The sequence below is a fragment of the Anopheles stephensi genome, unplaced genomic scaffold, assembly GCF_013141755.1.
Source record: "Anopheles stephensi strain Indian unplaced genomic scaffold, UCI_ANSTEP_V1.0 ucontig92, whole genome shotgun sequence".
NCBI classification, from domain to species: domain Eukaryota; kingdom Metazoa; phylum Arthropoda; class Insecta; order Diptera; family Culicidae; genus Anopheles; species Anopheles stephensi.
The window spans coordinates 85,558-110,095 of record NW_023405463.1 but is presented as its reverse complement, the minus strand read 5'-3'; the positions used below and the strand labels follow the sequence as shown (position 1 = coordinate 110,095).

Genomic DNA, 24,538 nt, shown 5'->3' with positions numbered 1-24,538 from the left:
TGCCGCTGACACAAGTCTCGTGTGTCTCCAAATTTGTCTAAGATCAAATATTATTCTTTCAATAATAAAAATTCGACAAGAGGACACTTACTTTATGTCATAAGATAACACTGCATACATATCAGCCCTGTAGTTAAAAGGCTGGAGGCCTTGTCGCTGACGGAATATTTGTGTTTGATGCTACAATGGGTACCCAAAGTTGTTTGTGTTTGGATTCAGTTTTTTCGTCGTTGGTAGGATCAGCAGTGACAACATCAGATTGCAGACCGCTCCAAATGGCCTAATTTTAGGGAACCTGCATCAAGTTCTCGCAACGCTCACAATAAAAAAACATGTTAGATATAAGAATAGTCTTTAAGATACACCTGTTTACAGTTACAGTCGAATCGCTCACCGCTTTGCGACTCACGAGCAGCCTGCTGTAATTGCTGTGTTACTATGAAATCACGTGCCGGTATCTAGGGGAATCTCGGGTCGTGAGTAGGGGGAGGTGGGGAGGAGCAGCTATGCGACAAAAAGTCGTCTAACGGCAATTCTTGTGAAATTTTTTTTGCACTATCTCAATTCGTACTGATAAGGTGATATAGGATGAGTTCCACACTACACTTGCATATTCAAGAATTGGGCGCACAAGGCAACAATAAAAAGTTTTCAGGCACAGTGCATCGCACAACTCTGGGTGAGCCGTCTGACCAAACCCAGAGTTCTCAGGGCCGAGTTTTCTATGTTCAGGATATGATCATTAAAGAGCATCTTTGAGTTGATAGGTGCCCAAGTTCACGAACAAATGACACTCGTTTAATAGGGTAACCATTGATGGCATAATTACAATGCCGTGGCGTGTTGAGCGGGTAAGGAAATACCATAACACTTGGGGATACAGAGAGAAAAATTCGCGGAGCACCAAGAAGAGAAAGAGATTATAAAAGATTGATGGGAGGAACAGTTAGAGGAGCAATTTTCAGGGAGAATTTTTTTAAGATGATCTGCAAAGAGCAGATGACCTTCAGGCGGGAGAACGAACAAACTTCATTAACATACAGGAGGAATAGTAGAGGACTCACTGCCCTGGGGAACCCAGAGAGGCAAGGGAAACTGTAAGATTTAGTACTGTCAATCATAACTCTTGAAGTGCAAGCTTTCAAATGTCTCACCCTGCCATTTCTGGCTTTCTGTTACTAGATTTACCAGTAGTTGAATAGTCATGTTTTAAAAAATCTGAACTATCACCGTAATGCCGTTCAGAAAGAAATCTGTACACGATATCCAGTCTAGGTACCTTCTGCCATGTTCTGACATCTTAAAAAACTTAAATCAACTAGAAAGCGTAGAACCTCGAACGGATGGAATTGAGCTCTCTCAGTGCATAGTTTCACACACTGCTTATGCTGTACAAATTAGGCAATGTAATAGATATCACATATAAAGTTTTTATTTGAGAGGCTTTATCCCGATATTCACTCGTTTTTTTGTTGATACTATATCGTCTTCTTCTATGGCACTACACCCTCGAAAGGTTTGAGCCTGCCATCTCTGGCTTTTGGGGTGGTCCGGTGGCAGAGGCGACAGTGGCGCCAGTCTTCACACGGCAGGATGAGGGTTCAAATCCCATTCGGACCGCCTCCCCATACGCAGGGCTGACTACCTTACTACGGGTAAAATACAGTCACAGAAAGCCAGAAATGGCAGGCCGAGACCTTTCGAGGTTGTAGTACCACCGAAGAAGAAAAAGAAGATCTCTGGCTATTTGGATCGTTTTTCTTTGTAGTAAAGTAGTAAGTCGCGGTAGTTTTCTTTCCCTAGAAGCTCTACCACATTTCTTAACATTCGCTCAGCTCAATTTACCATTTATTCAATTCGTATATACGAATAAACCTAACACTGGCATTCTTGACTTTGATGTAACCCTTATTTGGATGCTCAGTAAGTACGTACAATATCTAGACCGTGCTATTGGAGGACGCAAACGCAATTTTCTAGCATCAAGTGGATTATACTTAGTTGTGTGAACTGAAGAGATGGATAATAAACACTAGACTATAGAGGTACACCGTAATCTCTAAAGATTCGATACATGAGAATTTAAATTCTTGTAATAAAAATATAATGGTGGTAAAATCCTCCAACTGCTGAGACAATAAGAAGTTAACAAAGTCACAATATTTAAGTAACTTTATTTCCCCATCGATCTCTATTCCAAAAACCACGGTACCTTCAAATGTCTTAAGCTTAAATGTCCTACTTCTCACAGAACGTGTACCCGGTGGTGTAGTAATCCATCCAGATACGATGTAACCCTCGTGTTCACACTGGGGAAACTGGAGGCACAGGCCACCCCAAACCCAACCACACCGACCTCATACACCAGCTGGCTGTTCGGGTCCGTATAGTACAGTGGACCGCCCGAATCGTTCTGGCACGTATCGTTACCAGCCGCAAACGTACACATCTGCGTTGCGAGGATCGTCCGCGAAAGTTTGGTCGAGCAGGAGCTGGACGGTTCTACGGCCAACGTTGTCTGCAGCAGCACATCCGACGTTGGTGCACCGAAATCGATCGTACCCAGCCAAGCGCACTCAGGCGAACATTATCGAAGGTGCTGGTGCTGAACCGGAACGGAAGACACACCCGTCCAACGCCGGATTGAAGACAATCGTGTTGGCAGTTCGTACCAATGCAATATCGTTCGTTTTCGCAGTGGATTATAGCTTGGATGCGTGGTGAAAGTAGATGCGACCATAGCCGACGAATAGCTTGTTTCGGCTCCGGTTTTAATATTGTGATCTCCCACCAGACGAACGTATTGGCGACCGATCTGCTCAGCAAACAGTGAGCAGCTGTCAACACATGCCGATCAGTAACTGCAAAGCGATAGTGAAATAAATGTCTACGGCTGAGCGGTCCATTCGCGTCTCGTCTTACCAATGGTAGATCCACAGAAGATCGACTTCGACGGTCCATCCACCCAATGCGGACATCATCGGGTATCATTCACCAGCGTAGGGAACCCATTTACGATGGTAGCCTGCAGTCAAAATACAAACAAATCGTAAAAAAAAATCCACCTCCTAACTCGTCCAAGTCTCGCTCGATCTTTACCGTCTTACGACGTCCACAATCGCACGGAATCTTGATGGCCGTTATCTGACAACGGAACCGTCCACCGGCCGTGCTAGTACTGCCCAGCAAAGCCACCACCAATTGTTGTAGCTGCTCTGCACGTTGAAGGTGGTCGTTCCGCACCGTATCTGAGCATCGGCCAGATTTGCATCTCCACTCAACGAAACGGCCAGCTTGTCATAGTAGCACCCGGTACTCGAGGGCAGATACATGTCGTAGCATTGCGCGTACAGATAGTTGTCCTACCGGTGCGTTCACGGTGTACCGGCATTTTGTGCCCGGTGCATAGTAGTTGGAAAAGTTGGGCGATTGAATAAAGCTGGTCAAACGCTGGTGTAGTTGTACGTGAAGTCACATGACCCGTACTGCCCAGCGACGATTGCAACCAACGCCAGCAGGATCGTTCCACAGGCTTTCCAGCCGATCTTCATCGCCATCATGATACACTTCTACGCTTCTTCTCTTCACCTGTTGTTACACATCCGATCGTGTACGATCACTAAACTGTTCGATCGGTCGTGTATTAGCATTTTAAAGCCTTCCAATCGCCGCTCTAAACGCAATCGCAACCCATTCGAACTCCACGCCGAACGTCACTGTGTAGGAGGTGGCACCAACTGATCAAACATATCGCCACGATTGGGCCAGTATTGTTATCAAGCTTTCCAGTCTCGAAGTGGGTGAAAAGAACATTGTACTTATACAACAGCTTCACTCATTCATAGCACGTTACGATGCACTAGACATTTGCACGTAAAACGCCAATTTTGGCAATAACAAACCAGTACGGCAACCAACCCGTCCTTGCATAGCTCGATCTACAAAACAACAACATCTTCCGGATGTTCACAAGCAAACATCCAAACCGGTGGCTGACACTCGTTTCAAAGGTCATCATTTCGTTAGTTACGGCGTGCTTGCGATCTACTTTCGAAAACCTCATTCTCCCAAGAACGCACCGTCTTTGGAGAAATCAGTTAGCCAGCTCTAGCTAGTTCCGAAAACATATGTTTGAAAATTACAAAATATAGCCCCATTGTTTGCATCACCCATACAGATCGATCGGATGGGTTGATGAGCGATAGCGGCAGGCAGGCAACTGGAGAAAACGATGTACCAGTTAAGATAATAATTCGTCTTGTTTCACGTTTATCGCAACATCGTCTGTTTACATCTGTACCATTTTCGGCGCGCGAGACACACTATCGTGTCAGTCCGCTCTACTGTTTTGCAATGTGCGGAAGCAAACTTTTTATCGTGGCGCTTTTTCGCAACCGTTGTGGCGTTCCCGTACGTGGATGCCCAATTTACTGGTTGCGATAGGCAGAAGACCTTTACGGCCGGTGAAGTGTTTTACGTTGAGTCTCCGAACTTTCCCAACTATTTCGCGAGAGGGACCAACTGTCGCTGGCAGCTGACTGCTCCTGTCGGGAACACGCTCTACGTTAACTGCTACGATATGTATCTGGCCTCGGTAAATGGATCTTTTGTACAGAGAGCGGTCCTCAGAATTCGCTAAGTTTATTCATGCCATTTTCTATCATTGCAGTCAACCGGATGTACTGCGGATCGCTTGGAGATCTCGCTCCAGAACGATCCTACACTTGCGTACGCTACCAAGTACTGTGGACAGCGAACATTTACACTCCGATCTACTGGTAACAGGGCCGTGTTTGCTCTCCGGACGACTACCACCTCATCGGGAGGACGGTTCCGTTGCCAGGTCGTAGCACAGGCTCCACCCTGCCGCTGTGGTTTGCGCCGAACGTCCAAGATTGTGAACGGTGTACCGACGCTAGTGAACGAGTTCCCCATGATGGCTGGTCTGGTTGATTCCTCCTCACGGTCGGTCTTCTGCGGTGCTACGATCAGTAAGTCCCAGCCCTTTCGCCACATTATCTCCCGCATCCAGATAACACAACGTTCGTTTTTATATGTCCCCAGTTTCCGAGTACCACTCGATAACGGCCGCTCACTGCATGAGGGGACGTAGTATCTCGGCGGCCGGATTGCTCGTCGGTGATCATAACTTGAGCGTCGGTACCGACACCAGCTACTCGGTGCTGATGCGTCTCGCCTCCGTAACGAACCACCCGTCGTACGTAACGAGTCCGTCGCAGAACGATATTGCGATCGTTCGTACAGCTGATCGCATCGTCTTCAACGCCGGTGTTGGACCTGCCTGTCTGCCTTTCCGATTCTCCAGCTCCAGCTTTGCGGGCTCGATCGTGGAAGCGACCGGCTGGGGAACGATAGATTACGGTGCACCGACTTCGAACGTTCTCCGCAAGGTATCGCTCAACGTCATCACCCAGCAATCTTGCCAATCTTCGATGAAGAACATTCTCGCTTCGCACATCTGCACCTACACACCTAGCAGAGACACCTGTCAGTATGATTCTGGCGGTCCTCTCTTCTACACGTCCGGAGGATACGTGTACCTGGTCGGTGTCGTCAATTACGGCATTTCGTGCGCAACCACCAAACCGTCCGTCAGCAGCCGAATCACTTCCTACCTGTCGTGGATTCAAAGCATGACACCGGGCGTTACTTACTGCTCACCGTAAAGGAAACCTTAAAGAAACGATCCAATAAATACTTGACATTGCAAATGAAGCTGCCGTTTGTTCTGAAGTTCATTCGTCTTTCGTACATCGTGCACGCCGCACAAATGGTGACATCGTTTGATCTTCCATCGTTCGGATGAATTCGTTGCATGTTAATGCAATCGTTCAAACAACGTTCATTTGCGTAACGTAAATAGATTCGGGCGCATGCTCCTAGCGGACATGAACGGTTTGTTTTGAACGGTGCGTCTTCTGCGCAAGGTGGTTTTTTGCTTTAGGACCGTCTATCACCACTACCATTACACGGTGGATAGTTCCATCTGATTTCTATGGACTGGTATTCATCCGGATGTTCGCTTCAAGTAACTCCGACAGCTCTATTATTTGTTTTTTTTTTTTATCCTTGGCTGTATTATTTCTTAATTATACAGTTGCTGTCCATTTTCTCATGCAGTTAGCTTATTTTAATAAAAAAAACATGTTTATCTTTCTCTGCTGTCAACCCTTACAGTCTGTCTCGACCACTAATGAACGCACCGCACCTCACTGACCAGCACAACCGTCTCGGTCGCTGTGGTCAAGAATCGATGAACAGCCGACGCCAAAAACCTACCGATCGTCGATCGCGGCTCAGTCGGACGCGAGTATTTGCGCATGCAAGATCACGCAAAATTTATCTCCTACAGCAAGTGATAGAACCACTTTTGCCCCCCAACAGTCAGTGTTTGCGAGCGGGTTACAGTTGATGTTTGCCGCAGTGATAGACATCAGCTAAGCCCAACATGACGAAAGCTGTAAATGCCGGCTGGAAGCTAGATAGTGACGATCGAGGTACGGAAGAAAAAAAAAAGTTTTGCCATTTTCACACTTTTCCACTCGGCTGGAATTTCCTTCCCGTGGCTTCTATTCGTGCGATTTGTTACACAATTTTCCTCGGCCGCAAACGCGTCATGTGAGGGTGCCATACACCGATTTCGCAATTTTCGCCATTTTCGTACGATCCGTACGGTCAGGTTTGTTGGTGGCGTATTGCGTGCTTGTCGTATTTTTAAACCTACCCAAAGCCGGTGATGAAGTGACCGTCGGCTTGATGCGGCCGATGCGGGAAACAAAACGAAGGAAAATATAGCATGTACCGTACGTGTGTTTGTGTGGCCGTATGCAGTGTGTCGAATCGGTACAGCTGTAATAAACGCAGACCAAAACGCAAAATGATGACCGTGAAATGAAGTGAAAACAGGAAAATTTAGCACGGAACAGGAAACACTGAGCCTAGCGCCGGTAATGGAAGTGTGTTTGATTTAAGGGGTTTCCCGCATCAACCGCGCGTGGTTGTGATGGAGTTTCAATAATGGAACAGCGTTCGTACCTATCGTTTGCACCAGTAACGTAGTGACAGTGATGTAAATATTTCTTGTAACAAATAGTGCCCAATACTGTAATAGACGAGGTGCGAGTACATCTGGACCACAGTTTACTACCTTCTTGCTTATCAGGCCCTACAACTGCTGCGCGATCTTGGCCTGCTGCAACAATCCTCGATACCGCTCACGGTTTAGCGCCGTCGTGTGCCAATCCGTTATCCCGGCCTCTCGGCGGACGCATCAACGCCATCACTCCATCTCAATTTGGGTCTACCACGCCTCCTCTGTCCATGTGGACGGCCTACAGTTTAAAAACTCATACTTTTAAGTGTGAAGAACTATGAGTAATTAAAGTGTTGCTGCACATGACTTTAACAAATATCCGCTGGGTATTGAAATACGCATGAGCGTCATTAAGAGTAAATATCTCTTTAAAGTATGAGTCCATGTGAATGTGAAAATTTAAAAGGCACAATTCAATTATCATTCGAAGCTGTTCCGTTGAAACATTGATGTATCAACATTGATCGATGGATATAAAGCAAATTAATTCAAATTTACATGCCCTTGCCATTCCATTACCATTCTTTTAAGCATTATTGCATCACAGTCTAAAGAACTGACTATCCAACTACTTGGTATCATTAAGTCTAGTAATCCAAAAATTTGGCAGGCATGACCTTAAGCGGTTGGTAGACCAAGAAGATTGAGAGATATTGATAACATTTTGTTTCGTTTTTGTGTAATAACTTTTTGACTATTAAGACTATCATTTGACCCAGTTTACTATCTTCTTAAAGTGGGTTAAATAACCCAATAATTGAAATAAGGCAAGGAAAGCCAACGGACAACAATAGATAATTTAAAATCAAATAGCTGCATTGCTTGCTCAAATATCAGGATTAAATCCCGATTACCATACTCAATTGTTTGATAAAAGCTTTCTAAATGGATACATCAGTACAATGGTTTCAAAGCATTTTTGAAGGATTTCTAGGATGTTTACTAGTGATTGTCTATGAAATCATTTAAACCTTCTAAATAACCGCCGCTCTTTTGTTTGTATGATGATGAACACGGAAAAGCAGAAAACGTAACGTTTTACAATCGGTCAATTAGTCTCTGTAATGAAGTAAAATGATCCTGAATTCGCTGTTAAACATGTTTTGAATTCGTTTTGAAAAACCGAATGCTGCTAATACTCACCCACTCAATAATATAATATATTATTATACTAATACCCACTCAAAAATATATTATTCATTGTTCAGATTAAGATTCATATTTTACAGTACGTCCAGGCTGGCGATTTGGAATTTTTTGTGTGTGTATAGGATTTAACATGCATTTGGCGCTACATTCTATCAACCATTAAGAGCAGGAAGTAGAATAAGAAGAAATAGGTGAACGGAATCTTCGTCTTCTTCCTTGGCACTACAACCTCGAGAGGTCTCGGCTTACCATTTATGGCTTTCTGTGACTTGATTTTACCCGTAGCAAAGTAGTCAGCCCTGCGTACTGGGAGGCAGTCTGGATGGGATTTGAACCCCGGTCCTCCCGTAAGAAGTCCGGCGCCGTTATCGCCTCGGCCACCGGACCGCCCTTTATACTTATTCTAATTTAAACCATTCTTTATACTGTTCTAATTTTACTTTTTCTTAATTTGGCCATAATTCTCTCATACATGTGGAGTATGTTAAGAAGGCCCAGGAAGCTAGATACCCTAGCCGTATCGAAGGTTTCCCTCTGAGAGAAGAAGTAAAATAACAATAAAAATCTTCGAATCGAAATCATCACTTTGATAGCCAGGATGTCCCACCGTAAAAATAAAAAACAAAAACTTGACAAGACGGTGACTTTTCTTATTCAAGTTCCACTCGATATGGGATTTGACAAGTTGTCTGTTAGTGAACCGTAATTAGCACCTAAGTTTGAAATCTACATCCAGACCAAAAATAATACTCTGGCTGTACAAACTCAAAAGGTCTTGACCAGCTATCATTTTCTTCCTTAGCATGATCAAACCCGTAAATGCATAATCCGTCTTGCACACGTGATCACGGTTCGAATAATCCTTTCGTGTGAAGATCAGTGCCAGTATCACTAAAGCAGACGAATTAATTAAAAAGACGTACACAAAATTAAAAAATATACATCCAAGACCCAGTGCTACTGTGACAGTTGTGTGAGATACTAAAAGGAAGAGATCGAAATCAATTCTCATATATTAAACATTAGTCCTTATAATCAAGAAACGGGGGAAAGAAAAGTTAGGACGCCGTTTAGTTTCAACGTTTTAGCCCCACAGTGGAAGAAAAGCTCTAAGCATTTTGCAGCAAGTTATCTCCTTAAGATATTTATGAATAACATAAACATACAATTACAGCATATACAATTACGGTTCATCAACTAAATTACCAAGCCCTCATGCCGTCAACGCGACTCCTCACTTATTGAAATTGTTTTGAATGGAAGTCATTAGCGCGAATCGGAAATGTTTGTGACACACTTTCTTTCCAAGCGGAACTATTCATTCATCCTACACTCCAATCAAAACCCACACCACCACCCGCCATCGGATTCAATAATTACCGAGAGTGATAAATTCGATTTACACTAAATGTGCCGCTGCGCTTGCCCCCGCACGTGTCAATCGGTCGAGGGAATCCTCCGGCATACTCATCCTCCGCCTCACGTAATGATCACGCACACGAAGGCAGGTGACGATGTACGCGAGCACCTGCAATCAGAACCGTACCTTCCCGTACGGTTGTAACTCACTCACCGAGCGTCCCGAAAACGATGATGTTCTCCAGAGGGCACGTTTTACCTTAATTGAAGGCATGGAAAACTTTGGTCTCACCTTATTTTGGCACACGAACACACACACACACGCACGCCAGCTTGCCACCGAACTCTAGTCTAGCTAGTGTATCTAATGGCATAGTGCCGCCTAAATTACCGCCATTGGGAACCACGGCAGTCCCAGCCGCACACGGAACCCTGCGCGGATACCCTTCGGTATGACAGCGAACGACTCTCAATTCCCGCGGGCGCAATAAATAGTGAACGTCGAGGAAATTATCCTCCATTTTGCTGTGAGACCGCGCGAGCTCTCGTAAATCCGCCGACAGGAAGGCGAATAAATCTTGATATACCGGCGGATGTGGATATGAGCGGAGTTATAAAGGAGTTGTGGAAGGAGCTGGCACTGGGACTGGGATGTGGTGCCGTGGCTCTTAATCTACCCGGAAGTATGGCGGTGGCGTTTGGTGTTGGGTTGTGTGTATTACGAGCGAATAATTGTGCATAATTGCTTGCTCGATTCATGCCATTCTTGCGGGGAATGGTTAACGGATGGTTGTTTCCTCCAAAAAGGGTCCGTTGCTTCCTCGTGGTCACTAGGCCGTGGTTCCATTTGCCACCAACAATGCTTTTTTGTTTCCAAACACACCGGCTCTAATAGAGTTGGAACAAGTCATTTGACCGAGCCTTACCCCAAATGACACCGATAATTTCACCACAGACACGGGAAAACTCTCGACGCCTCTTTCACTCGACCCTTTACTTATTACACCCAAGTCCCACACACTTACCCATCAAGTGCAAATATCTGGCCGGTCCCAGAAGAGTACGACCCGCACAACAACAGCAAAAAAATGTACCAAGATCATAAATATAGGCCACCCCACGCCATTAAATCTTGCCACATGGCATCGTTTCACTCACAATCAAAACCCTACTCCCGGACTCTATCGCTCTGGGTTCTCTGTCTCTCTCTCTCTCTCTTTCCACGGCGATGAACCAAAAGGCAAGGGGTTACCGTGTCGGTCCCGTAAATGAAAGAATCTGGAATCGACTTTACCTCCCCGAAGGCACGACGACTGATGGGCTCAAGAAAGCCACTGTGGGCCTTCGAACCGAGAGCAACCGGCAGAAGAAACATAAATTATGCACAAGCTTCGGAATTACACTCGCAAGTACACCGGAGCCGAAGTACAGGGTGGATTTTAAATAATTTAACGCGAGCTTTTCCTCGCCGTGCCACATGCCCGCTTCGCAAAACAATGAGCAGCCCGTTCCCGTGCTCATTGTATTTACCGGTACGGCGCACCGTGGCGGACATCTTGTTCGCGTGGCGCGATGTACGATGGTGAAATGGAGTGTTTCATCCCACTCGGTCGCCCTGCTTTGATTCCACCCGCCCCACGTTTCCGAAAGTTTCATCAAAGCGCGTGAAAAGTCATAAGAAGCTCATTTAATAAGTTTCGTACCCATAAATCCGAATGTTAACGAGGCCCGAAAACGCTTCCTTCAGTCTCGAAAATCTCACCTGGCACGGGTTAGCACGGCGCAGAACGGAAACGATTGTCATAATCTTCAAACTGGCTCGGCACGGCCGAAAGGAGTAAGTGTGTGTGTGCTGTGCTGGAATCGTTATGAGTTTTCTCAAAAATTACCACTTTTAAAACAGACACGTCCCCTCCCTGTGGTGCCGGAGAATGTTTCGCGTAAGCGTACGGACGGCTTCACTCGTGTTCGAGGGAATGTCATGGTAGCTCCGTTACCTTCCCCGGTTTGTACAGTCCACACTTTACAAGGCATATTTGCTCACTCTCATTTTGTGAAGCGCGAAAGGTATGAGGTTGTTAAAATCGTAAAAAAGATTGCCGAAGAATGTAAGCAGCACGACAAACGCTGCCTCTTTAAACGCTTTAAGCGTTCCGGGGGTTTGCAAAAACTGACAGGAGGTCACGCTTGGATTTGTTGGAAGTTGAAATGGGTTTCAAACTGTTAAAATCCAGATTTTTAAGAATTTAAGATTATTTTTGCATTATTTTTGTGAAAATATATTATTTATCTGCCTTCTTCTCGTTCGTGTATCAGATGTTTAATTGCTCCAGTACAGCGTCGAAGCGAGGATAGGAAGTGTTTCATAATAATTTGTTTCTCTGTTGTGGAGGAGCACATAATTCAATGAGGTACAGTGTAAGCGCCTGGTCATTGAAGTTGGTAGAAGAAGTGGAAGGCAACATTATTTGTTTCCCTTCCATCGGATTAGGTATCGTTCTGATATAATGCTCACTATGGTCAAAGCGCGTAATAAGATTCTCCTATAAAAATCTGTTTCCACTAATTATTTTCTTTAGGATTTTATTATATGTTTTATAATGTTTATTTATGATAATGTGATAATGTTTAATTTATGATAATGTGCTTAATCTAAAAAAGCCCATACTTTTTTTAAACTCTGTTAGCCTGTACTAATGCAATTCGCACAGCAATTTATTCTACTGGGAATCATCAATAAAAGGTATCGAGATTTTGTTGACACTTTCCTAGCTGATTCCGATTTTTTTTGACGTGACGGTCTAATCAGTGCTAGCAACCAAACCTGAAAACCAAATCGTTTTTTCTAACCTTTACTAGTTAAATTTAATATTTTTTTCGCTATTGACCTTAAGTACAATCTTGCAGATATTTTTTTTAGTATCAATTTGTTTTGGCAAACCATTATTGGATTCTCTTGACTTAAAGGTACTCGTAAGTTGATAGTTAATCCTGTGTACAGAGAAGCGGTCCGGATAAGACTCTATACCTGACCTGCCCTGTGAAGAGTGGCGCTGCTCACGTCTCTGCTACCGAACCGCCCCTTTTATTTGTTCAGCTTGATTTAAGTGTATGTTAAAAAAATGTAATCTTTAACAATATTCAAGAATGAATAGAAAAAACTGATAAAACTAAATTTAATATTTAATATTTACAGCTTAAATAGTTGTCCTTCACAGTGTCACAATATTTTTTTAGAAAAATTTGCCGCAAGTAACAGCGTTTCTAAATGAAATTAAAATCAGTAAAATAAATAACAAATATATCGGAACGCAGGACAGCCATAAAACCGCAGGATAGAAACAAAAATGCATGAGAAGGCGTCAAAAAATCTTGGGACAAGAACAAAAAGTTATGAAAACGACAAGAGAACACAAATATCTTGGAACGCGACAAAAAACTTCTGGTTACCCTATATACCATCGTAGAGGAATAATCAATCAGTACTAACACTTAATGTAAATTTAATGATAGCTATAAAATTAAAAAATAATTTCAATTTAACAAATCTTTACCCCCACTTTAAATCTTTAACTCACCACTAACTCTACCTTATCCATTATGTATCCAAATTATGCACACTCTTGGAGGGCAAAAACCAACCGAACAGAATTTAATCAAAGCAATATACTTCATACTAAATAGGACATGCCAAATCACTACTGTGCGCTGTCCACCGCGAACGGCACGTAACGGAACCACCTGTATCGCAGCATCTTCAGCCCAGACACGATGAGCACTTGCAAAAATATAGCAAAAAGCCACTGGATGATGCTACTTGCTTCTCTTATCGTCTTTATTTCAAATTTATTCTCAATTTATTTCACTTCTCTCGGTGTTCTCTGTATGCGAAACATTCATATCGAGCCGAGTGCCGTGCAGTGCCATCTTGGCGTGCACCCTCTGCCCACCTCGACGCCACATTCCCACTGTCTACCAACAGCTGCATCCGGCACGAGACAGGATGGTACGAATTGGAATTATAAATATTTTATTCTCATTCTCTGTCTGTTTCATGCAACTCGGCGTTCGCCCGGTCCCACCATCGCTACAGCATGCTACATCGAGGTGGACGAGGATGAAGCGCTCGAGAACGATACCGTTGGACAGTCGGATGAGAACGATTCCAAAAATGATGACCCGGACCATGGCTGGACGCAGTGGAGTAATTTACCGGATCATATTCTCGAGCGCATCTTCTCCCATCTCACCATCAAGGAGCGGTACTACGCGAGCCTGGTAGGACGATATTTCCCTGGCGCCGTTCCTCGTCTACCGATGATGATGATGATGATGATGACGACGATAATAGCAATGATCACCTGCCTTGCACTGTGGGCCGGGGCTGGCCGGGGCTGGTGTTTGCGCGACCGATTGATTAATTGTACACTCACGTTTTCTCTCGCCTCGACAGACCTGCTACGGATGGTACAGGGCGTTCTATCTGCCACACGTGTGGTCTAACTTTCTGGTCGAGGATGCGACGCTTGGGCGGATGCGGTACAACTACTACTCCGGCTGGCAGCCCGTGCTCGATCACTCGCGCCTCCAGAGCTGCCTCCTGTCCGTGGGCCATCTGATACGCGGGCTTGACTTCCGGCCGCAAGTCAGCTTCAACAACATGTTCCAGTTCATGTCGCTCATCTCGTGGGCCATGGAGCAGAACGCACGGACCAGCGGGTGTCCGCGGGAGTGGGTCGGCTGCGGTTCGCGGATCCGTTCGCTCAATTACCTGTTCCCGTGCAATATGGCCCTCAGCGAAGATCCAGAGTCAATCAAGCTGTTCGGTACGGGTGGTCAGCTGCTGGCCGCACTCAAGCGGCTCATGCTTTGCCTTACCAACCTGCAATCCCTCTCGCTGGTCGACCTCTTTCTGGAGCGATACGAAGCGAACCATCTGCTGGACGAGGTGCTCGAGTCCTGCTGTTTGGTGCTGCGTCGGCTCTGTCTCGTCAACGTTACCTCGCACCACTGTCCCATCATGCACATCGGACTGTTTCTCAATCTACAGGTGAGTGATGACGTCTCCTAACTAAATTATCTTCCCACCAAACCATCCACCACCGGCATCGGTGTACCGTTTTCGGGGCACAAGGTGCAAACTGATACCAATCACCAGGGCGCACACGACACCGTGCCTTAGTTGGACCAGCCCCAAAACCGTCGGACACACAAACGTCGAGCTCATCCGACAAAACCCAGCCCAAGGATATGTTGTCAACGAATCGTTTTTCATTTCCCATGTCCAAACAATGCTGATTCATCGTCGGAACCGTCGTCCACTGCCGGCACGAACCTGCGACCTTGCTCCACAGCACTGGCTAATTCCATTACTTTATGATTGTGTCCCCCTGCAGTCTAGGCCGCAAAAGTGAAAAACCAAAACCACGCTATCTACTTTTCATCATCAATTTCATGGCCGCTTTAACAAGGACACAAGGATTAGAACAAGGACAACAGCCGAACAGTTTGGCGTTCGCACCGGACTGTCTCATCGAACACGTTCCTCGTTTGTGTGCGACGTGTTGCCTAACTTGCAGGCGCTTTAAGCAACGACCAATTTGCATAACCGTTCAATTTGTAACTCGACCGTATCCCGGAAACTACGAGCGAAGTGCACGAAGATGGGAGTTCCCTACCAGCATGTGTGTGTGTGTGTGTGTGTGTGTGTGTGTGTGTGTGTACGCCTTCCTATTTGCTCGTGCGGTGAAGAGAATTGACTCACCCAACCGGCAACTTATTATTGACTCACACATGCACACACACAGACGGACACGCACTCACGCGCCGCAAGAACGTTCGAGGGCGACAGATATTTAATAACCGAAAACGATTAATCACCCTTGTCATCGTCCGTCCGTTGGTTCGTTCGCTCATCCGGCTACTTCTCTTCCTTTCCTGCCCAGGTGCTGGAAGTCTCCCCGCAGAGCATTGACGACGACGTACTGACACTGTTGGCCGATTCCAAGGTGAAGCATCTCACCCTGCTACAGAATCGCTACACACCGCCCGCCCTAGCCATCAGTCCGTGCTCCGCGAAGGCTTGGCTGACGGTTCGACGGGATAACCCGAAGCTGCGGGTCCACCTGCGCGTCGAGTCCGCCACCAACGCGGTGATCCTGCTGCAGCCCGAGGCTCCGGTTGCCAGCATGATTTATCAGACGCCCAAAACAATGGTAACTATAACCTGTCCTGTTATGTCGCTGTGTCCTGTCTGGTCGTGCTTCTCGCTGTAGCCCGCATTGAGCGTGTGTGTGTTCCGGTATGACAATATGTCGGTCTGGCTGATTGTTTGACAGCACAGGACCGGTGCTGCGGATGAGTTGGACTAGAACCGAAAACCAAAAGGATGAAATTTATTCACTAACCTCTCGAAGACAAAGTGGCAAAATGTGGACAATAGCTGGTAAAATGAGACTAGTCTAGTTCTCAACAATACGCATAGAACTTTTGTTGGGAAAACAGCTTTTGAATTCCATTTCGTTTTTCCATAAACTCGGTTTAATTGCAATTACAAATGGTTGCTGGTACTAAAAGATTATTAACATCCGGTCGTTTTGTTTAAGTAAATTATGTTGAATCCTTAAGATTTGTGGACTTTTCCATTATGAAGGGATGTGATGCAAATCGGGCGAAAATTCCATGTAAAATTTAAAGTTTAACCACAATATTTTTTTATTCATAAAGAACGGCCTGGCCGTATTGCTAAACCACAATATACTTGGGTCAAAATTTAATTCTGAACAACAATACTGAATAAAAAAAATCAATTTTTGTTGTAGCTCTAGCAACTTCATTAGACTATTACATCCAACACATTCATTATTGATTTGATTATCACTTATCTGATCTTTTCTTTAAAATACTTGCAACCTGACGCAAGAATATCTGGAGTTATTCTTTATCAGAATTTATCCATTTTTGTCTAGTATGGAAAACACCAGGACATTTTAATAACATTTTAAGTAATCAAACTTTTACTCGAGTAAATTTTTGAAATGTTTAAAACTTTTTTGCAAAATATCTGATAAGATTACTGGAGACTGATAGATGTGACAGTGGCGCCGGTCTTCACACAGCAGGACCGGGGCCCAAATCTCATCTGGGCCATTTCCCCATAGTAAGGACTGACTAGGGGCGTTCCGGTGGCCGAGGCAACAGCGGCGTCGGTCTTCACACAGCAGGGCCGGGGTTCAAATCCCATCCAGACCGCCTCTCCGTACGCAGAGCTGATTACTTTGCTATGGGTAAAATTAACTCACAGTAAGCCAGAAATGGCAGGCCGAGACCTTTCAAGGTTGTAGTGCCAAAGAAGAAGAAGAAGAAGGACTGACTATCCAACCATGCGGTATCAACAACTCTAGTAAGCCAGAAATGTAAGGCATGACCTTAGAGGTCATCAGGCTCTTCGGTCTCTACGAACTCTCCGACCTCTTCACACTAGGCTTGATGTCCGTGGCTGTCAAAGATTAAGTGTTAAAAAAAATCAAAGACTTGTTCATCTTTAACGTCTAATGCTATCAGTACTCACTTGTTCTTTCCATTTCTGGTAGTTTTTTATTCATAAATCTTGGTAGTTATTATAGTCAAAAGTACCCATAGCTGGATAGGCTTTACTTGGAGGCGATCAGCATGCGATTTGATTCCTAATCCTGTCGTGTGAAGTGGCTCACTCGACCAGATTAATAAACCAGCCAAAAACATATTTTATAGACGTGAAAGTTCCAGATGTAATGATTATCTAGTTGCGATATCAGATTTGCACATCCCATAGTTTTCCATATTTACCAATGAGCACCAGAATACGAAATTCTAAACATAGAGCCTCCAATTATATGTAAAGTAACAGCGAAACCTACTCGGTCCATCGTTATTTTATGTAAAGTAAACCGCTTCTGGAACTGCGCTAGGTAGTTTGGGAACAGAACACACACACACATATGCACACTTTCCCTAAACAAAGCGAAAAATATTCGAGTGCAAAGCAAATAATAGCAAACGGCGCACCACAACGCCACACCGGTTAAGGTAAACAGCCATAACAAGCACAAACATCCTCAAACCACACGGACCAGAACCAACGATTGCGATAAATTATTTCCCTCCGTCAGGAGACGCCGAACCCAGGAAACGGTACGGGCAGCTTACAAACTAACGCGTAACATGTTACATGCGCTCCGGAGGAAGGAAAAGCTCAAGTCCAAACAAAAAACCGGCCTGAACTGGTGGCAAATAATACACTGAGCCGCACTGAAAGCGCTCCCGAGATGGAGTGTTAATTAAGTTTTTGGTGATAGTTTGTTGATTATTCTTATTCATATGCATACAGGATTTGCTGGCACACACAAATGCCCGGCTCTCGAAATGGTTCTTTTGAATGAGTTTCATCTAAACTGCACACCACCGGGGCGCTCACCGGCGGGACAATATTCGTGACAATCGAAGAACAATGCATGAGCGCATGCAACAAGCGGACCAATCCCACTGAGCATCTCTAATCTCTTGCAGATTACTTCGGACCAGATGGTAGCGGCCGTCGATGCCTACAAGTACACGCTAACCGTTTACGGGCACGAGCAGCTGCCGGTGGTAGAGTCGCCGCCGGACGGCGAGTTCCAGGAACGACCGGACAGCTTGCTCGTACTGCTCGCACGCTCCTGTCCCGGGCTGAACGCGCTGGTAAGTTTTGGAAGGGGCAAGGGGAGCACAGTTCTCAACAAAAACGCAACCACTATATATGATTCCATTCTAACGCAAACAGATGGTACGAGAGTGCATCTCCACGGCCACGATCCTATTGATCGCTAAATCGGCACAAAACCTGCGTCATCTGTACATCAATCGTGCACAGGTCAAGCTGGGCTGTGATTGGCCCCGAAGCCCCGAATGGACGGACGAGTTCTACCACTGGTTACAGACAACCTCACAGACGCTGGAATCCACCGAACGGGAGGTGTCCCGCATTCTGGACCACCCGTACTGGCATCTGCTCACCGAGGAACAGTTCCAGATGGCTTCACTAATGCGACATGTAGCTTTTTGAGTTCGTTCGTTTCATCTACCGAACCACAGTCCTGCTGTGAAGTATACGGGTTGCTGGACCAACCGACCACACGCGAGGTAGGGCAGAAACCACGAAAAGATTCAACGAAAAATTACACCATCCCCATCCATGTACGTTTGTCCTTCGCACGGACACCCGAACCGATCCGCAGCCATTGTGTAAGGAGTTTTTAATTAAGCAAAAATAATTGAACAATTTTTCTTCCGCCACGAATCGAAAAATGGTTGCCGGTTGACGATGACGCTAAAGGGTGGGAGAGAAATTATATTATCAGCGTTAAATAATTACACCAGGAAAGTTTCCCGCACCACCAAAGCACGGCGTGCCGACACAGGACGGCTGCGGATGTCCTGCGGGTATTTTTTTTCTCTTCTTCATTATGCCATCGGTCAAACATTAGTCACACGGTACGCGGTACTGTCGATGAAGCTGAAGGAAAACTCTTCAAACAAAAACACGCATACACGCACACACACATACACACGGGCGCACTGGCCAGTTAGTACCGGAACCTTGCTTGGGCGAGACAATCCAGCTGTCCCGGACCAGAGTCCCGATGGAAAATTATCCTAAACTTTTCCGGCTTCATTATTCACGACACTTGCCACCTGCTTGGCCACCGGCCCGAACTTTCGGAGGACATAACGATACAGGGCGAATATTAAAACAACGTGCAATGAAAAATGCATTCATGTCAGCAAACTTTTCCATTTTTGTTTTTTTTTTGCTTGCCAAACATCGGTTCGTACAATAAGGATTCGTTAGAATGCTCCGTACACCCTCCACTGCCCGTCCATTGGACACACGCCCATCGATTACCGGGAGGGTAAACCGGAAGAGGAACCATGGATGGCTTGAAGCGTGGCACGGGGAAAACTACTTTTCCCAAACACAAACACAGCCACATAGCGGGAGGGAAAGATGTTTTGAGCGGTGGAAAACTTTACCCTTTTGTGGGTGAAATTCGTCAGCACACTCTGGAGAGCGCCACCGACCCGGGGAACTAATTGCTAACTATTCAATAAAATTTTACTATCACAAACACACAGCGCCCCGGTTCTGTGATTGTCGACGCGACGAACTTTCTCACTTGAAGTGGTGATGATGATGGCGACGATGATGATGAGGAAGAAAAAGACTTTGAGACTTTTTTTTTTGGTTCAAACTATTATATCTTGAAGGCTATGAAAGTGCCACGATGGGAGCAAAAACTGATGTTTAAAACACTTTCAATTTGTGAGGATCTTTTTTGCTTAAGTGAAGCGTTGAACAGCCGGTAATAACTTTACATTAACATATAATGAACACTTCATTAAAACGTCGTTTGAGTTGGGATTTTGCGAGGAGTTGACTGTTGATTAATTGATATATTTATTTGACAGAGAAGCTAATCATTTTACCGCTGTCAAGAGTTTTACAAACTATACAAGCAGCTTACATAAAGAATTGTAGAGTTGAAGTTTGATACAAGATATTGATTTTTTCCTCCTTGGCACTACAAGCTTGAGAGGTCTTGGACTGCCATTGCTGGATTCCTGTAACATGATTTTCCTGCGTACTGGGAGGCTGTACAGATTGGATTTGATTCCCGGTCCTACCGTGTTAAGGGTCATCTCAATATCATATTACATGCCTTCGACATCAGTGAAAATAACAGTACAATCTTATGTCTTATCATCAGGAATCATCAAGCGACTTGTAAATAAGACCCGCACTATCGATTTGTGATTAATTGATCACTTCTCAGAAGCTTGGTTCTTTTTTATAACTGAACACATATAATGAGCAATCTATGACAAGTGTGATTAAACAACTCCTAAGAGCTAGTGGCCTTAAGAAGACTAAATATTTAAAGAGCAAAATAAGGATGAGGAGCAAAAATACTAAAATATCAAACCTTCATACCACATAGAGAATGCTTCGCTTTCTAGGGTCACTATCAACATGTAGCTGGGAAGCAGTTAAAAAAAAGCCAAAAACTGCTCAATTTTTTCAATTTAATTTTACAATCAACAAGTTTCTTTGTGGGTAGAAATGGGTAGAAATGACAAAGATTGTATTGAGTATCCGGGTCAGATGTATAGTATGGTTTTATAAAATGTTGGAGTTACAGATGCTGTTCCTGGTCCACACGGTTAAGCAAGGCGAGATCAAACCACCTACATTAAAGTTTGATCGTGCATAGATACAAGCATAATGAGATAATTATATTCTATAGCGAATAGACACTTTGAACAGCGCTTCGAGACATTTTACAGTTGAAGATAAGAATCTATACTTACCTACTTATCAGGCGCTACAACCGCTTTGCGGTCTTGGCCTGCTGCAACAATCCTCGATTCCGCACGATACCGCAGATGCATCAACGCCATCACTCCATCTCCATTTTGGGCCTACCACGCTTCCTCTGCCCGTGTGGACGGCCTAAAAGGACTTTACGGGCTGGGTCGTCCGGTGTCATTCTCATGACGTGACCAGGTCACCGGAGCTCGGCGAGTCGGGGCCTACACGATAGTGAGATCATCGTACAGCTCGTAGAGCTCGTCGTTGTAGCGGCTCCTCCATTGTCCTTCCACACATACGGGGCCAAAAATCCTTCTGAGCATCTTCCTCTCGAACGCGGCTAAGAGGGCTTCGTCAGTTTTGGACAGAGTCCATGTCTCAGAGGTGTATGTGAGTACTGTGACTTTAAATGTTCTGTACAGTCCCAGCTTCGTCCGTCGCGACAGGTATTTAGAGTGGAGAAGTTTCCTCAGGCTGTAGTATGACCGGTTGGCAGCCAGCACCCTTGCGCGTCACTCAACATCAATGTTGTTGTCGGTGCTGACTTTTGACCCCAGATAGGTGAAGTTTTGGACGACTTCGAAGGTGCGGTCACCTATCAGTACATCACCTCTGCGTAAATCAGTGTTTGTTAGCAGGGCCGCTGGTGGTGCCACCATCATTTTGGTTTTCGCCTCGTTAATCTCCAACCCGAGGTTCTGTGCCGCACGCTCGATCCTTTGGTAAGCTCCTGCTACTTAGGAGAGCCTCAAACCAATGATGTCTATGTCAGCAGCGTAAGAGAGGATTTGGATTGACTTATAGAAGATGGTCCCCGAAGTTTCCACCTCCTAGTCAGGATTCTATAACTGTTGTACAATTAGCCAAGCAACTCAAATTGCGTTCTGATAGCTAAAATGTGTTGCTCTGTTTATCAGTTTTAGAAGGTATCCAATGATGCAATCAAATGCTTTTGATTCAAATTATTCACAATATCTGCCCTTATTCCTTGATAACGGCATCGTTACGGCTCTAAAAAGCTGAGAACCGACACACAAAAACTGACTTAATTTGCTTCACTAGTTCCGCCTTGGAGTTGCTGAACGATCGATTGGTGACCCTTGTCAACTGTGCCCCAAACAAAATAATCCAGATGATTAAGATCTGGAAAGTTGCGTGGCCACACATTCGACGCAGTAAAGTCATAAAAATTGCCAGCCAATCATTTGATACGGAATCCTGCTGGCAACACATACAGCCAACCATTAGCCGCTCTAGTGATCGAAGACATATAGCCATCGATATTGAGCCAAAGCGTTGGTCAATTTTTTTTATGAAAATTTGAAGTGAAACTTACCGCTGGATGAAAAAAAATTATTTTTGTTTCACTTTATGTAATGGACTTGCAACGGGATAGGTTCAAATTTCTACAGGTAAATTTCCAACGCAATCTGTTATATTTTTTCACACAAACTATCGACGACATATTATCCGACACTTGCCTGCATTGAACGACATGTTTACTACCTATTTTCGCTTACCGATCGAAACCATAACCTTCCCTGTCATCATAACCTGTTCAGGCCCTTGTTTTTTTGTTGCAGGTTTCTTTATTTAATATAATTCCATTAAATAAACTTCAATCATCCAATGTGTTGATTGGATGTTTGTCACTGGTGACGGTCAATGTTTAACATGGCTGCTGTGGGTGATGGGCTATTAATTTGATTCGTCACCTGATGTGGCTCGTCTGCGGCTAAGAGAAAAAAAAAACAGCTCCTCAAATGGTAATAAATCAACAATGTTTTATATAACCTTTTTCTAATATGTACAAGGAGAATCGGGGGTTCAAAAGCAGACAAACAAAATTATACAAATAGTTTTATATAAAAATCTAACACACGATTGTATAATATTTACACTTGAAGGGGAAGCTTTTCATAACATTTTTCACCCTAACTTCAATTCGTTTTTTTTTTTTGTTCGACGTGCTGTACATACCCCTCAATACCTAGGTTAAGCGAGTTCAATATGTGTAATCAATGTTCAAATAAGGGCGAAAAACCTCGCCATGTACACACGCTCATTGCGTATGGAATAAAAATCTGTTTCATGTTTACACTTTTACACCGGCATTCGTATCGAAATGACTTCCTTGTGCGATCAACCGATCCTCGCTCCATAAACGCCACCAGCATCGAATCACGCCCGAACAAATACGATACAGGCGCTGGTATCTGCCACGCTACTACACACTGTCTATTTGCATGATTAATAAAGCAACGATTGATTGAGCGCAGTATGGTGAGTAAGCGATGTTTCCTGTTTTTTTGGTGAAGTCACACAGGAAACAGGTCGGCCTTGTGAAAGAATGCCATCCGCGAATGGTACGTCAGTGCGTAAGTACTGAGTCACTTATCGGTATTAGGTGCTCATCAAATTTTCACACATCAATACCTTTCCCATACCACGCGTGTGCGTGTGTATGTGTGAACCGGCGTCTTCATGAATCATTTCCTCGTTCAAGCCGACGAGTATAAGTGTCCCGAACAACGCTCGCCGAAATGATAAAGTTTTTCGATTTCTCGTCCATCATTTTATCGTTTCGTTTTGCCGTGCGCATCGTGAAAGTTAAATTCGGCACCTTTTTCTCCATTTCGACACTCTGCCTGTCTGTACTTTTACGGCACTCCATCCATAATGCATATTTCCATTTGGTGACAGCCGTTTTTTCCCATGCTCAAGAGCCCAAGAACCCGGCGCCAGAATATGCTTCAAACGGTGTGTTTACAGATTTTATGGCCTATGGTGAGCAACAACAGCAGCAACAGCGCCAAAAAAGCACACTTCCCATCCCCAAACCGAAGTGCAAAACATCGTGTCCACCTCATCGAATGATTTGGTTGGAATAGGACCGTTTAAGTAAATATGAAACGCGACAACGACACCAGCCGAGCGCTTTACGTCAATTGGTGCTATCTGAAGCGTCCTGTTATAAATTTGCGCTACTTTCCGTTCGCACACTCTCACCCGATGACAAATTCAATCAAAAGCTCTCGCTTTTCACGGTGTGTGTGTGCGGATCGACGGCAACACAAAAAAATGGTGGATGCGGTTCAATGAAAACTGTAAACAGAGATGGAAACGAGAGAGAGAGGGAACGTGCGTTCAACTAACTGCGTTGATGTTGATGATTTATATGACACATGTATTTGTCAGCTGTGACTTTGGTCTCTTCCGGTGGCGATAACGACGACGAAAAAAATATTGCACACCTACACTCATCGACAGAAATGGATGAAAGTTGTTGATGTTTTTTTTTTTTCTCACCAAATGAATTGGTCAATTGACATGACGTTGTATTGTAAACATGGCCAATGATGTTGAATTGTGTCGGAAAGGATAATAGACGAGACAATGCTCATACACGATATCATCGCGCGATGGCTTTTCAATTGTTTAATCACACCCGTTGTTGTCTAGCATGAGTTATTACATCTTCATTTAATTGCATTGACTTGCTATATATAATGCATTTTTTCCACCATAAT

General features: G+C 44.6%; 2 protein-coding genes and 1 long non-coding RNA gene across 4 annotated transcripts; 2 read left to right on the top strand and 1 right to left on the bottom strand.

Moving 5' to 3' along the window:
• Nucleotides 1-2,680: 2,680 nt before the first annotated feature.
• Nucleotides 2,681-3,632, bottom strand: LOC118517303. Its single transcript, XR_004908287.1, has 3 exons — nt 3,100-3,632; nt 2,923-3,025; nt 2,681-2,861 (listed from the first exon to the last, which is right to left on the bottom strand). It is a non-coding gene; the product is annotated as an uncharacterized LOC118517303 (long non-coding RNA).
• Nucleotides 3,633-4,258: 626 nt separating this feature from the next.
• Nucleotides 4,259-5,736, top strand: LOC118517308 (venom serine protease-like; the record flags this gene model as incomplete). Its single annotated transcript, XM_036063294.1, has 3 exons — nt 4,259-4,594; nt 4,670-4,991; nt 5,065-5,736. Coding segments are annotated over 3 exons (1,281 nt in total), but the record flags the coding sequence as incomplete, so codon positions are not given.
• A 530-nt stretch (nt 5,737-6,266) lies between these two features.
• LOC118517306 lies at nt 6,267-23,122 on the top strand. 2 transcript variants are annotated; one of them, XR_004908288.1, is made up of 7 exons: nt 6,267-6,518; nt 13,716-13,900; nt 14,076-14,672; nt 15,568-15,837; nt 18,170-18,340; nt 18,423-18,781; nt 22,592-23,122. XR_004908288.1 is itself a non-coding variant. In XM_036063291.1 (6 exons), the coding sequence occupies exons 1-6, from the start codon at nt 6,470-6,472 to the stop codon at nt 18,702-18,704; spliced, it is 1,554 nt and encodes a 517-aa protein (XP_035919184.1). In that variant the 5' UTR covers nt 6,267-6,469; the 3' UTR covers nt 18,705-23,122. The 2 variants fall into 2 exon arrangements, 1 of the variants encoding a protein (XP_035919184.1); XM_036063291.1 differs by having other exon boundaries at nt 18,423-23,122.
• The last annotated feature ends 1,416 nt before the right edge of the window (nt 23,123-24,538 follow it).